Genomic DNA, 14,333 nt, shown 5'->3' on the forward strand with positions numbered 1-14,333 from the left:
ACAGGAATTTACCCCAAATTTGGTTTCCATATCTGCTTCAAGAAAACTCAGTTTGGGAAAACATCAAAATAAGTGAGTTTACTTGGGTGAGCTTACATATGCATATTATCTGTAAAGATGTATTGTACATCATGCTTAAAAACCTGGGCTCTGGAATAAAGCTTTGGTTCAAAGCCTGCTTTGACCATTTCTTATTTTCTGTGTTTCTGGTTTGGAGCTATCCAATATGGATAATAACAAAACAAACCCTCAAGAACTGTTCTTGGAATTAGATGGGCTAATACTTATAAAGCACTCTAGTGGTGGTTTGAATAAAAATGGCCCCCAGGTTCACAGGGCATGGCACTATTAGGAGGGATGGCCTTGTTGGAGGAAGTGTGTCACTAAGGGGTGGGCTTTGAGTTCTGAGGTGCTCAAGCCAGGCCCAGTGTGGCATTCTCTTCCTGCTGCCTGCCAATCTGGACGTAGAACTCTCTGCTCATTTTCTAGCACATCTGCCTGTGCAATGCCATACTTCCCACCATGATGATAATGAACTAAACCTCTGAACTGTAAACCAGCCCCAATTAAATGTTTTCTTTATAGGAGTTGCCATGGTCATGGTGTCTCTTCACAGCAATAGTAAACCTAACTAAGACAACCCAAAAGTGAGCCTATTACCTAACTAATCATCAAATGACACATTATGATCCCCCCCCATTGTTTTGCATCCTTTTTTATAAGTATGAACATATGTATGTCCTCACATTTTGCATACCTGAGATGTGGCAGAAGAAACAGAAGGTGACGGAGATGCAGGCGGGGTGAGCAAGCTGCAGGGTAAATTTAAGGTAACGTAGTGCTCATGGCTACAGATGATTCGCAGAAAGTCCAACCTCAGGGACACCAGGACACTTGGATTTGGCAGTGAGTAGAGCTTTGATGACACCTTGGAAGGGTTGCATAAATGTGAGAACAACAACTAATACATTTTTTCCACAGTAATATACCAGTAAAAGCAGTTTGAGTCTCTGTGGTTTATATGACAACATACTCTTTCCCAAAATTATGGCAAATGCTTCAAATGTAGAACTACAAGATCTACAGTATAAGTCTACTTGACTAACTTAGTCACATTATTTTACTGTCAATATTGCGTTAATATTTCCACTTCCCAAAAATGTACTTTATGAGGGAAAAACATACTTCAAAGAAAGCCTTCTTTTCAACATTTCTGTTTAATGCATTTATAATTGTCCACCTTCCCCAACTATATCACAGACTACTTGGGGAGACATACTGCAAGCTGATATAATAGGTATAGTACCCACTGAGTCAACCTCAACATTTGACAAGTGCAGGAGGTCATTAAGCCAGAATAAGGGTTTTTGTTGTCATTTTTTTTTCTTTGAGACAGGGTCTCATTTCGTAGCTTTGGTTGTCCTGGAACCCATTACAGAGACAGGGTGGCCTCAAACTCACAGAGACCTGCCTGCCTCTGCCTCCTGAGTGCTGGGACTAAAGACATGTGCCACGATGCCTGGCTCAGAATAAATTTTGATATAATAAAATTTAAATTTTGGGGGAAAAGAATAGTGTTTTGTGAATATCTCTGAGTCAGTGCCCATGCATAGGTAATTTCTATGACCATAAAAGAAAAGATATAAAAATATCCAATTGGACTGGTCTTCAAAATTTTAAAGATTATATTGCCAAATAGAATTGCTTAAAAAATTATTTTATTTCATGCAGATGAATGTATCACCTCTATTTTCATCTCTGTACCAGGTTTATGTCTGGTACCCACAGAAGTCAGAAGAGACCGTTGGATCCCTTCGAACTGGGGTTACAGACTGTTGTGAACTGCCTTATGGGTGTTGAGAACTAAATCCAGGTCCTCAGGAAGGGCAGTCAGTGCTCTCAACCACTGAACTATCTCTCCAGTACCCTAGAATTATTGACCCAGTTCTCCAAAATAATCCATGGCCAGCTAGGAAGGGCTTCATAAGTTTTAATCCTAAACCCCATGAGGATTCAAATTTCTTAATATTTCTGAGATGAAACCCAGACATTGTCTTTTTTAGGATTTCGTTAAAAATAAGGCTAGAGTCACTGCACTGTTTAGAGCAGCTAATTCAGAGACAAGAATCAGTATTTCCCAAAAGGTAACATTAATAATAAGTTGATAACATTTTAAAAAAATGTAACTTGCTGCCTGTGGACAAGGTCTAGGGTGTTTGCAGCTTACTAATGGCAAGGTAATACATGACATTTTGAACTTCAGTAAACATCTGACCATGAGTCCAAACTAATGTTTAGAATTAAATAACAGCAATGACAACAAACTGTTTACTTTAAAGACCACTCCAAAGCAGGCATAGTGGCTCACACTCATAACTCTAGGATGTAAAAGGTGGACCAGGAGTTCATGCCACCCTCAGCTACACAGTGAATTTGGAGCTGTCCTAGGCTACATGATATCCTATCTCAAATAAACAAATAATACCCAGGCTAGGAAAAGTCCAGTTAACTGTGCATTCAACATAAATGCTGTCCTTGCACAGCATACAGAGGCTACATTCCATCACTAATTCTCTGACTATCTGCTAAAGGGAAAGAAGAAAAACTGAACAGGGTAAATTAGCTATTCTGGGATTCACTTGCTGTAGTCCTAGTAAAACACATTGGATGTATTTTCACCATCTTATTAACAACAGATAACTCTGCGTTACTTTTCCATTTTAATACAAGTATATGAATGTGTTCTTGAAGCTCCAGCCCTGAAAACAGCTACCTCAGTATTTCAGTTACTTGAATACTGATTATGTATTACCTGTTTGTAGCAGGACTTTATAAGACTGAAGACAAATCCTCTGTCCATAACAGACAACAAATCATTGAGAAAGAAGGCAAGGCTTGTATTGAGCCTCTCAACCATTTCTGTGTCCTAGCAAACAGAATATAAGCAATAATAATGTTAGTGGAGAAAAGCATGGCCGTTTACTCTCAGTTCATAAGACACATCAACGGGAAGGTCAGCCTCACCTTCTGAAACCGTGACACGACATCCCCAGCAATTGTGCTGACCAGAGCAGCAATGTCATCCATAAAACGTTCTGGGAAACGGGTTTTCCTTGGAGCGTCGAGCTTGTCGTTAAAGTACAAGTGGTGCACCATGCTCTTCACCTGCAGAAGGACACACGGAGTTCTCTGTGTCGGTGTGCTTTATTTTATGAGGACACACGGAGTTCTCTGTGTCGGTGTGCTTTATTTTATAAGGACACACGTAGTCCTCTGTGTTGGTGTACTTTATTTTATGAGAGCATCTTGCAATATAACCCAGACCACCTAGGGTTCTCAATCCTTCTGTCTCAGCCTCTCAGCATCCAGATTACACCTGTTCTCTACCTTAACCTGTCTAATTTTTTAATTTTAAGCAAATTATAATGGCTCTAAATATTCTATTTTTTAAATATACCATGTAATTTAACAGTTAACTGAAATATATTTTCATTTCCCAATGTTTTGAAATGTTCCTTAAATATTTTCTATCTGCCAATAAAATGTCAAACAAAATAAAATCTTTCTACTTCACCCTCATAACTTATCCAACAAAAGGGAAAAAAATCAGTGTATGTTAACAGAAAAAAAATTTAATTAAAAAATTTTAAGACTCACTAATTTTTTTCATTCCATTGTCCCTAAACTAGAAGTTTTCAATGGTTAGAAACCGTGTCTTCGCTGGACTATCATCAATATCTATTACATAAAATATTAGTTAATAATTGAGTGACTTCCATTTACAGAACACTTCTGGATATTTATTACAACACTAGCAATGGTCATAAAGAATTTAAACATTTAAATGTAAAGCAAGCTAATGTGTCACCAGTAGACAGTATAGTCAAATCTTCTTGTTGATGAAGTGGCAAATGAACACAGGTCTTTCACATGGTAGGCAAGAACTGCACCACTCAGCTGCATTCTAGGCTCCTCCTCCTCTCTGAGACAGGGTCTTTCTCACTGTGCAGCTCTGGCTAGCCAGGAATCCTCTACGCTGACCAGACCGGCTTTGAATGCAGAGCTCTGCCCGCCACTGCAGACTTGCACTACTTTGCCCAGCATCCAGGCTTCTTTCCACAAGGCCTGGGGTAAGAGGTATGCGCCACTATGCCTAGCTACAGCCAACTCTTGAACTGTAATCTCTGAACTCACATTTAAAAAATCTGAACACACATGTTAAAACTCCTGTTAAAGCCAAAACTATAATCCTTATCTTACAATAAAAGCAGAGAAAGTGAGCTTTTGGCATTTTCTATCCCAGGTTTACCTTTTCTAAAGATTAGTAAATCTGCGTGTGTGTGTGTGTGTGTGTGTGTGTGTGTGTGTGTGTGTGTGTGTGTGTTTCTATCTCAAATACAGGTCACCATCAACGCTGAGAATGACTAATTCTAAAAGCCCCTTTTATTTCCTTCTCTCTTGTCCTCCCTCCTCCTCTCTTTTCCTCCCTCCTCCTTTCCTGTCCTCCCTCTTTCTCTTTTGTCCTCCCTCCTTCTCCCCTGTCCTCCCTCCTCCTCTCTTATCCTCCCTCCTTCTCTCTAGTCCTCCCTCCTCTCTTGTCCTCCCTCCTCCTCTTTTCCTCCCTCCTCCTCTCTTTTCCTCCCTCCTCCTTTCCTGTCCTCCCTCTTTCTCTCTTGTCCTCCCTCCTTCTCCCCTGTCCTCCCTCCTTCTCTCTAGTCCTCCCTCCTCTCTTGTCCTCCCTCCTCCTCTCTTGTGCTCCCTCCCGCCCTCTCTTTCCCTGACCTAATTATTTTGTTTTTGCTGTACTTTATTCCTTATTTATTAAATGCTATTTTTCTTGGAAGAAAATAGTCCCATGATCCAGACTTTCTAGTCCTAAGGAAGAAAATAAAGAGGAAGGTGCCTAGCGCCAGAATGCCTGGACTTGAATTATAGTGCTGCTACCTACATGTGTATACTTTGAAAAGTGACCTAACCTCTCAGAGCCTCAGTACCAGAACTGCATAGTCACTGGATCAGCACTCACTGCTTTGGTTCATTAATAGGTATATGTGTATATAAGTATAGCCATGCTTTATATGACATGAAATATTAATTGGTTTGTAGTGTATTTACTGAATTAAACAAAAAGTGTTTTTCTAATTGGCTGTAACTAGTATTTCCCTATGTGCTGGTTCACCTATAATAATAACAGTAAGTATTTATAAAGCTCTAAAATAATTGCTACAAAACCTACAGCATTGCCTTTATTAACTTGCACAGACCAGAAAAAAAATGTCACATTTCCTTGATAAGTATCCAGGAAAAACAAGACACAACAAAATCAAAACCAGAGTTTAAATGAAACTCACACTTTATAATTTCACCTATATTGTCTTGGTGTCTATATTGTATATTTTGAAACAAATATGTGTAATTTTGCTTTGGGGCAAACATGGGAATGAAATTTCTAAGATAAAGGAAAAATGAGCTCATACCAAATTGCCTACTGAGTTAGAAAGTCTTAAAGAACACACCCAGTTTGCTTACCATTAACTCGAAAAAGAACCAGGCTTGCTGCAAGGCTGACTCCCGAACGCCACCACTGCAGACAACCCACTGCAAAGCCAGCTCTTCGTGAAAAAGCTATCCAGAAGGAAATGAGGTTATTACCAAAGTGAAATCTGCTGATGACATCAACCAAGTGATAATGCAGGTACAAATGAAGGCATCATGAGAATAAGTGGAATAGGGCACATGAATCACTGGATGATGCAGTGGACACACCCATTAACGAAACGACTACTTATGCATGAAGACAGTGTGACATGTTCAAAGCTGAAAAATTACATGTTATCTTGGAGTAAAATGTAATTTTAAAAGGGCAGCCAGGAAACAACTTCCTAAATTGCACTTGCAAACCAAAGACTAGACCAAAACCTCATAGCCAAAAATTGTATTTTGTTTGCACTTCAAATATTTGAACATATAATACACTCACCAACTTTGCTGGTACAATTTAGGAAACACCATTACAAATTTAAACTTTTCTATGTACTGTTACATTTCAGGTGTTTAAGATGTAGTTTTAAAAAGCAGAAACTTCCTTATAATGGATATGCATACAGAGCACTTGCAAAGCAGCACAGATCACTATGAAGGGACTAACAGGACTGTGCATAAGGGGCAGGTCAACATCGCTTACTAAGAGGGATAACTTTTCTAACTCATCTTCCTTTCCCTGGAGATTTAAAACAAAACAGAAGCAGTTACAGAAACAGAATTAAGAGTTGATACATTTTTCTGGTATTAAAATTTGATTATCTAATTTGAATGACTAAATTCTAGTCAATTCCAAAGATAGAAACATCATCTTATATAAACAAACCTAAATGACAGTGGTATGCCCCAAAAGGCACCAGACAAGCACTGCTTGTTCAAATGTATCTTTAGACACATCAAGATTATTTTAATAACTCAAATTGGTTGTGTAAAGAAACTTTCCATGTTTTTAATTGTTGGAATTACTTTCCCCCGCTATGAACTGTCTTCTTATGAATCTACCTTTTTAGTTGGTAAGCGTCCCGTTAATGTTTGTAAGAAACTTGACGTCTCTGTGTGCGAAGACATACGATTACAACTTCGATCCATAGCCTATGGAGTGGAGATGAATGAATGACCAGATAACATTAACACTCTAGTGATGACTTCCAAGTTCAAGGACTACGAACAAGTTTCAACTGTTTGCATTATTTCTGATCTCGTTATGTTATTTTAAGCTGCTTTAAAAGCAAGTATGAAAATTGCTTCTATGTTTTTAGTCTTTAAGATGAATTACCTTAATGAATTTAACACCAAGTGCTGCAAAGAATGAAACTTCTCTGTGTAATCTATACATGCATATATCTAGTGAAAACATATGAAAAGAAAAAACATACTTCTCAACTGGTGTCTGACAAAAAAGAAATCAAGAATTTTGTACTTAATAAGGAAAATTACAACTTTAGAAATTTTACTTTTTTCTATTAAAAACACCATTTAAGTTTATCATAAACAATATCTAATATAAATCAGTTATAATATTAAACAGAAAATTGGGTTCTTTTTTAGGAATAAGAGAATTTTCCTTCATAGCCAATACACAAGTAAGAAGTATATTTTGATAAATCATGCAGTTAGTTATCAAGCAACTAGTCTTAAATTACAGGTTATAATTGTAACAAATTTCATACTTTGCAACACAGAACAAATTCAATGGAGTTTTCCTTCTAGCACTTACTCTGGCAACATGCATACTGTACATTTCAGATTTATTTATATTTAATTTCAAGTTACAACCAGTCTTTCTACTTAGTGATTATGAAAAAGAGATAAGATAATAAGGGTCACAGGAAACGATATGTTTAGCTGTACTTTAAAGCAAATAGGAAACTGTTGGTTGTTTTCTACATAAAAATTTCCTACTAATAATGTACAAGCCCTGAAGAGAACCTGTTATAAAACGATTAATGCATAATCACCAGGCACAAGACACTGAGACAGTATGTGAGGAGGAGGCAGGAGGAGACAGAACAGAAAAGGAGAGCATTGCTGATGCAACTGGTGGTATTCATGCATAGGAGTTGGGAAATGTGCTAAATAAAAATACACACTTTTAATGATTAAAAAAAGCAAGCCACTGAAATCATAGCATGTACTAAAAGGTAATGTTCTAAAGGGAAACATCAGCAGCCAAAAAAGAAACCTATAATGTAAACACCACCTGTGTTGATTCTGCACTTGGACTGGGGTTGGATCCCCATGGGGCAGCTTTTGGACCAGTGTTAACCCAGGAATTGGAGCGATCTAAACCCTAAGCACATAATAGAGAGCAGTTGGAAAGGAGAGAAATGTTACATGGTGCATGCTATGAATTATTCCTAAAGAAATCCAGCCCTCCCAATGCAAAATGTTCTTCATTAGTACTGTTAAAGCAACCAAAAAACCTCAGGTACATAGAGAATATTAGTTCATTCACCATATCTTATATAACCAATTTTTTAAAGAAAAGAATATTAAACATAGTATTTAAAGATCATTTCAATGTAAAGTTTGCACCCTGAAGTGCAAACCACAGAAACTTCTACATCATTACCCTCAAAATGCTTCTTAAATATGGTACAAAATCTCAACTGAGGGAGGCAGGGTGTGGGGGAGACAGTCACTCTTTGCTAAAAGATCTTAACTTCATTGCATTTCTTACTAGCCGAAAGTTACTACACAGCAAGAACCCTGCAGTTCTGTTTGACCTTGCCTCTTCTTTCTTTTTGAGAATAGAAAACATGAAGGAAAATATTATGCAAAGGAACAGCTAAATGCATCCCTTCCTAATAACAAGAGTGAACTTGGAGTTGTGCTCCTTTTTATTACTATTTGTCATTGGATATAAGGGTGTACTGTCCTATTTAAATATTATAAGGAAAACATGTCTCTCTTGGAATTATATCTTCATCATCACTGTCATTAAATTTTAGTGTAACTATTAATAAATATACCAGAAACAAAGTACTATTTTCTGAAAGAGATTACTGATTCCTGGTGAAGTTAGCTGAGGCTTGACTGAATTTCCCAAGCCTAAGAGATCATCAGAATCATGTAAAAATGCTTTACAAAATTCAGATTCTGTGCTCTACCCCTCAACTTCCTGACTTCAAACTCAACGAAGGGCAGAGGACCTGCTTAATGGAGCTGGAGCAAGTTGTAACAGATGTTTAGATGATTTAAGGGCAAGAATTACAGGGATAACCCAAAGCAACCTGATTAAAAATATTAAAGCAAAGAATGTACTAGAACTAGAAACTACCAAAGTTAAGAATGCTTGGAAAAGAAAATGTTGGCACAGTGGTAACCAGCTCTGTCAGGACAGTAGGCTCCTTAGGAAGATTCCCAACATCAAAAGCAAATGTGCTGGCCCCAGGCCCCAGCACAAAACAGTTCAGTCAGAGTAGACGAAGATAAGGCCCACACATCAGTACATTTTAATATCTCAAGAGAAGTTTTTAAAAGCAAAAGAAAGGAAAATAACCACTGCTTGGAGTTTTGACTTTAGGGAGAATATTTTCTCCACTCTCTTTTCTTCCCAAACACAGAGCAGGTGAAGTAATTCATGTTAACATAATCACCCATTGTGGTGGTTTGAATGAAAATGTCCTCCAGAGGCTCATAAGGAGTGGCAGCACTATTGGGAGGTGCGGATCTGGAGGAAGTGTGTCACTGGGGGTGGGCTTTGAGGTTTCAGAAGCTCAAGCCAGGCCCAGTGTCTCTCTATCCCTGTTGCCTGCTGATCAAGATGTGAACTCTCAGCTACTTCTCCAGCACTGTGTCTGCCTACATGCCACCACGCTTTCCACCATGATGACAACAGACTAACCTCTGAACTGTAAGCCAGCCCTAATGAAATGTTTTCCTTTGTAAGTGTTGCCATAGTCATGGTGTCTCTTCACAGCAGTAGAGACCCTAACTAATTTTCCTTCATTTTTGACACTGTCTAAGATGGGGATAAAGGTTCATATACAGGCTGTCATGCTTACTAATTTAAAAAACCTAAAATAAATGACTTTTTTATTCAGTTTCTCATCCACAAAATAGAAATAACGATAGTCTTCCCTTGTTTTAAGGAAAGTCAAAGTATATAATGACTTGAAGGTGACAGATACCAGAAGTCATTTATACAAAAATTTTCCAAAGATTAAAATTTTGTATTTTAATTATTTTTTGTTGAGTATAAGTATACTGCCAGCACGAATGTATGTGCAACCTTGCTTAATAATTCCTTTTTAAAATAATTTTTATGGTAATCTCAACATCAGAATAAAATATCAGTTTGCTGCCAGTTATATTTCATATATACAACATTTATGCTCTGAACAGTTATAATTACACATCAAAAGGTAATTAAAGACAACGTAGTAAATTAGTTTATGAAGCAAATAACTTTCATAATTCAAATGTTATCAAACTGAATTATATATAAAAATATAACAGTCCTTAAATTCATTACTGAGAGAAACTAATGTAACAACTTTCTAGACCTCTAAGAAACAAGACATAGTAAAATGTACCCAGCTGTGTGTGTTGGTTTTTGCCTAATGCCAGTACTATTATTTTGTCTCATCTTGTAGGTAGACAAACCTTTGAAGGGTGGAGGCAGAGCTCAATGAGCTACTCTTGAGGGGAGCAGGGGTTGGAAGACAGGAATTCTACAAAAAACAGACAGTGACAGCCTGACCTGTGAGGCCTCAGGTAACAAGGACTCTGTCAGGATCTGAGCTGGGAGGGGCATGCATGGATATTTTGGTCAAGAATCTGGTTTCATTTTGCCTATGTCATGAGAACTGAGTAAAACTGAATCTAACGATAATGGACTAATCAGTTTTTGTGGCATAGGAAATGTCAAGGCAGGAACAGTCAGATGGTGACAAGAAGGCAGCTGTGTGGCACTGGGACAATAGGAAAGATATCTTGAAGGTGAACTTTCATCCCTCAGAAAAACCTAAATTCATCTAAAGGCTAAAGTTTAAGTTGGTGGGTTCCCTGATCCTCAAAACAACTGTCTAGGAAAGTGTTTCCCTGGGGGCAGCACACTGAGGCTGAGACTGCTGTGCTCCAAGGAACCCAGACTACAGCTTGAAGTGACAGCACCATTACCTGACCGTTTGTCAAGGTATGAAAGTCGCATGACAGAGAAGGTCATGGAAAGCAGCTAATGCCAAGCAATACAAGACAGTGCTGGAGGCCCTAAAGAAGGCCCTGGGAGGCCACTGTACAAAGTTCCGAAGATAAAGCCTAAATTTTAGTGAAGACCTCAAGATATGAGAGATGCCAAAACCATGAATTAAGAGTAACCATGGACACATACGGGAGCTGTCCTAGGAGAGGATCTAAGTGTTTCAAGGGCAGCAGAGATGGAGCCTTTTGGAACCCAGCTGACTATATTATAAACCCCAGATGCCAGACATGGAGCTGCAGGCTTTGGTCACTGCCCAGCTGGATTCTGGTTTTGCTTTGCTGTGACCATTTCTTGTTACATCCCAGTTCAGTTCTTCCATTTGGGGATGGGAGTACTTATTCTATGTCATTATATGTTAGAAGTATTTAACCTGTGGTGTGAGTTTTTCTGTGTGTGTGTGAGAGAGAGATATTTGGAATTTTAAAGGGTAGGAATTATTCATCACTATGAGGATTTTTAAAGATGGAGTGAATGCACTTTATATTATAACTTGGTCACAAGCCTACAGGGTCAAGGGGTAGCAAGTTATGGTTTAAAAGTGATTTGTTGGGGAGGGAGCAACTGACAATGGGTAGACTTGTGATGATTAGTATTAATTATCTACTTGACAGAATCTAGAATCACCTGGTAGATGGCCCTCTGAGTATACCTGTGGGGGATTGTCTGGATTACACTAAATGTTATGTGAAGGCCTCTATTAATTGTAGGCAGGACCATTCTCTGGGCAGAAGATCCTAAACTATATAAAATGGAGAAGTTGAGCTGAGAATTGCATGCAATCACCCCTTTTTGCTTCTTTATCAAAGGTGCAAGGTGGCCAGCTCACCAAAGCTCCTGCCACTGTGACTCCCGACACAATGGACCACAACCTGGAAGTGTGAACTAATGTAAATGCTTCCTCCATCAAGGTGTTTTATCACTGCAACAGGAAAAGACACTAACCGCTGGCTATACAAGGCTTACACAGGAATCTTAGGTAGGCCTCACCAGGAGGAGTCTTTCTAAGCAAATTCTTACATGATCTGAGAGAGCTGGTCTTAGTTGGATCATTCTTAGAGGAATGATACAATGCGAATTAATTTCTTTTGTGCATCTTAATTTTTAAAGCAACCCTCTAGATGTTAGTTGTGAACAGAAGATAAAAGAACAGCAGGGCAACATCCCAAGGTTATCACATTAATTCAGGGAGACTTGCTAACACCTCACACTAAGATGGTTGGGATGATAAGAAGTTCTACAAAAAGTCTTCAGTTCAACCTTCAGCACAGGAAACAACAGAAAATCAAACCAACCAAACAGAAAACCCCAAGGCTCTCCTTTAACATATGTGCAATCTGAAAAAGAATTTAGAAAAACAGTTAAGTGGAATCCCTGAGAGAGATCTGTACTAAAAAGTAAATTGAAGAATGATTTACCTAGCATTTATAAAATAAATAATACTGAATAAAAACAAGACTTGTAAAATAAGAGATTATCAGAAAAGGAAGACCTCAGATAAGAATATGAAAAGATAGAATCAGTAAACTATGAAGAAAACTAAGACAATGTGAAGTCTGAGAAGCCAAGTAAGCTGAATAAAAGAAAAAGAAACATGTGTCAAAGACACTGGCAGGACCAGAGAGGTGGCTTGGAGAAGGGCTAGGAAGGTGGGCTACTCTTGCAGAGGCCCTGAACTGGGTGCCTAGCACCCAGTTAGACAGCTCACACCTGCTGCAACTCCAGGTCCAGGGAATCGGATGCTCTTGCTGGCCTCCACAGGCCCCGGCATATACATGCACATAGACACACACACACATACACACACACACACACACACACACACACACACACACACACACACAATTTAAAATAAAAAAAAATTAAAGACACTGGCACATAAAATAAACCAAGTTTGGATACATAGCTATTGGGTTTAGCAAGGTGGAGAATATGTATAATATTAACAAGTGCAGTTTGGGAGAGACAATAGGAAAGTTCATTGAAGACAGTAAAAGAGCTGAAAACACAAAGTATACAAAATAAAAGATCGGAAGATATAAAGTATAAGGGATTCTACTTTAGGAGACAGCAGAGATGTTGTAATGGCACATACCTTTAATCCCAGCACTGGTTCCAGGACCCCACCCCACCCCCATACACACAAAAAGGTAGCAGAAAATAGCATAGAAAGTAGCAGCAGAAATGTAGAGCATTTTTGAAGTGAGAAATAACACACCTATCTATGAGGGAAAATGATTCAATAAATAGGGAAAAAAACTGGTAATGCAGGACAAGAGATGGAAGAACTCCTAGACTGGGCATCCTGAGAAGGTAAGCAAAGGGGAAGACTCCCAACAGGAAGCTGAGGTCTGCAAACAAAAGGAGGTCAGGTCCCTCAGAAGACTCAGCAGCAGGCGGCAGCTGGCAGACATGGCTGTCAGCATCAACCAGGGGAAAGGGCTGGTGGCAATAAAGCAGGCGGAAGGACATAGTGACAAGAGCACAGAAGGACGAGCTGGCAGCAGGGAGGGAGCTGCACAGGAGGTTTCCTAGGTGCCTGGGGGAGTTTGAAAATGGCCCCACAGGCTCACAGAGAGCGGCACTACTAGGAGACTCGGCCTTGGTGGAGTAGATACAAGCCAGCCCCAGTGAAATGTTTTCCTTTATAAGAGCTGCTATGGTCATGGTGTCTCTTCACAGCAACAGAACTTTAACTAAGACACTGCCATTTTTCAAGACATGGAAGTGGCAGTCAATTGGTTTCAATGATGGTTTCAAGTTTGAGAAGAAAACAGAAATTGAGGTTTGATCGTGATTAGAATATAAAATGGCGGGTCCTGACTAGTTAGGAAGAAGAGAGAATGTTAAGACAATCCTCCTCTCCTCCCAGAAAACAAAACAAAATAAAACAAGATTAAGTGATGAGAAGCTGAAAGGGACACTACCTGAGTTGGGACACTAGAAAGACAAATTGAGAATGGTCGGACAATAAAATGCATGAAACTGAAATCATGAAGGCGAAGTTATTGGTACTGAAAGACCTAAGGTAAGACCATGATTGAGATAAAAGACAGTATCTGTAAAGGAGAAGGGGCTACTGAATCACCTGGGCAATAAAATAAGAACAAATGAAGAATAGGCATACAAAACAATTTAGACTCCTCACATTTTACGAGATAAATATTATTAACATTAGGGAAAAATATGAAAGTAATTATTATTTTTTCCAAAAGAGGGGAAAAATGTGAAACTACTTAAAATAAAATTTAATTGTATCTGGGATGACAGCACATACCTGTTATCACAGCACTTAGGAGGCTCAAGAGAGGAACAGGAGTTCAAAGCCAGCCTTGGCTACAAAATGAGACTGTCTCAAAAGAAAAAAATTAATTACCACAGGACAGAGCTATTACAAGACAAATTTTCATGCTGTGGTGACCATTTTCTTAAAAAAAGAAATTAATATACACACACATATATATGTATACAATTTCATATATATGTATGTATATATGTACAAATTGTTACTACATTCCATTTAATGATCTTTAAAAAAAGCAAAACTCATCAATTAATATAGAACACCTTGTTCTAAATCTTAAAGTTA

General features: G+C 38.5%; 1 protein-coding gene across 5 annotated transcripts in view; it reads right to left on the bottom strand.

Moving 5' to 3' along the window:
- Dock7 (dedicator of cytokinesis 7) overlaps positions 1–14,333 on the bottom strand; it is a 200,443-nt gene that overhangs the window by 59,244 nt on the left and 126,866 nt on the right. For 3 of the 5 annotated variants that reach the window (XM_076564551.1, XM_076564548.1, XM_076564552.1), the window contains exons 23-28: positions 7,742–7,831; positions 6,544–6,633; positions 5,530–5,625; positions 3,025–3,165; positions 2,813–2,926; positions 758–928 (exon numbers count right to left, since the gene is read on the bottom strand). In XM_076564551.1, the coding sequence (XP_076420666.1) occupies positions 758–928; positions 2,813–2,926; positions 3,025–3,165; positions 5,530–5,625; positions 6,544–6,633; positions 7,742–7,831 (702 nt within the window). The remainder of the gene's footprint in view (positions 1–757; positions 929–2,812; positions 2,927–3,024; positions 3,166–5,529; positions 5,626–6,543; positions 6,634–7,741; positions 7,832–14,333) is intronic. The other 2 variants (XM_076564550.1, XM_076564549.1) reach the window with 1 other exon arrangement.

Source organism: Peromyscus maniculatus, chromosome 2, assembly GCF_049852395.1.
Source record: "Peromyscus maniculatus bairdii isolate BWxNUB_F1_BW_parent chromosome 2, HU_Pman_BW_mat_3.1, whole genome shotgun sequence".
NCBI classification, from domain to species: Eukaryota; Metazoa; Chordata; class Mammalia; order Rodentia; family Cricetidae; genus Peromyscus; species Peromyscus maniculatus.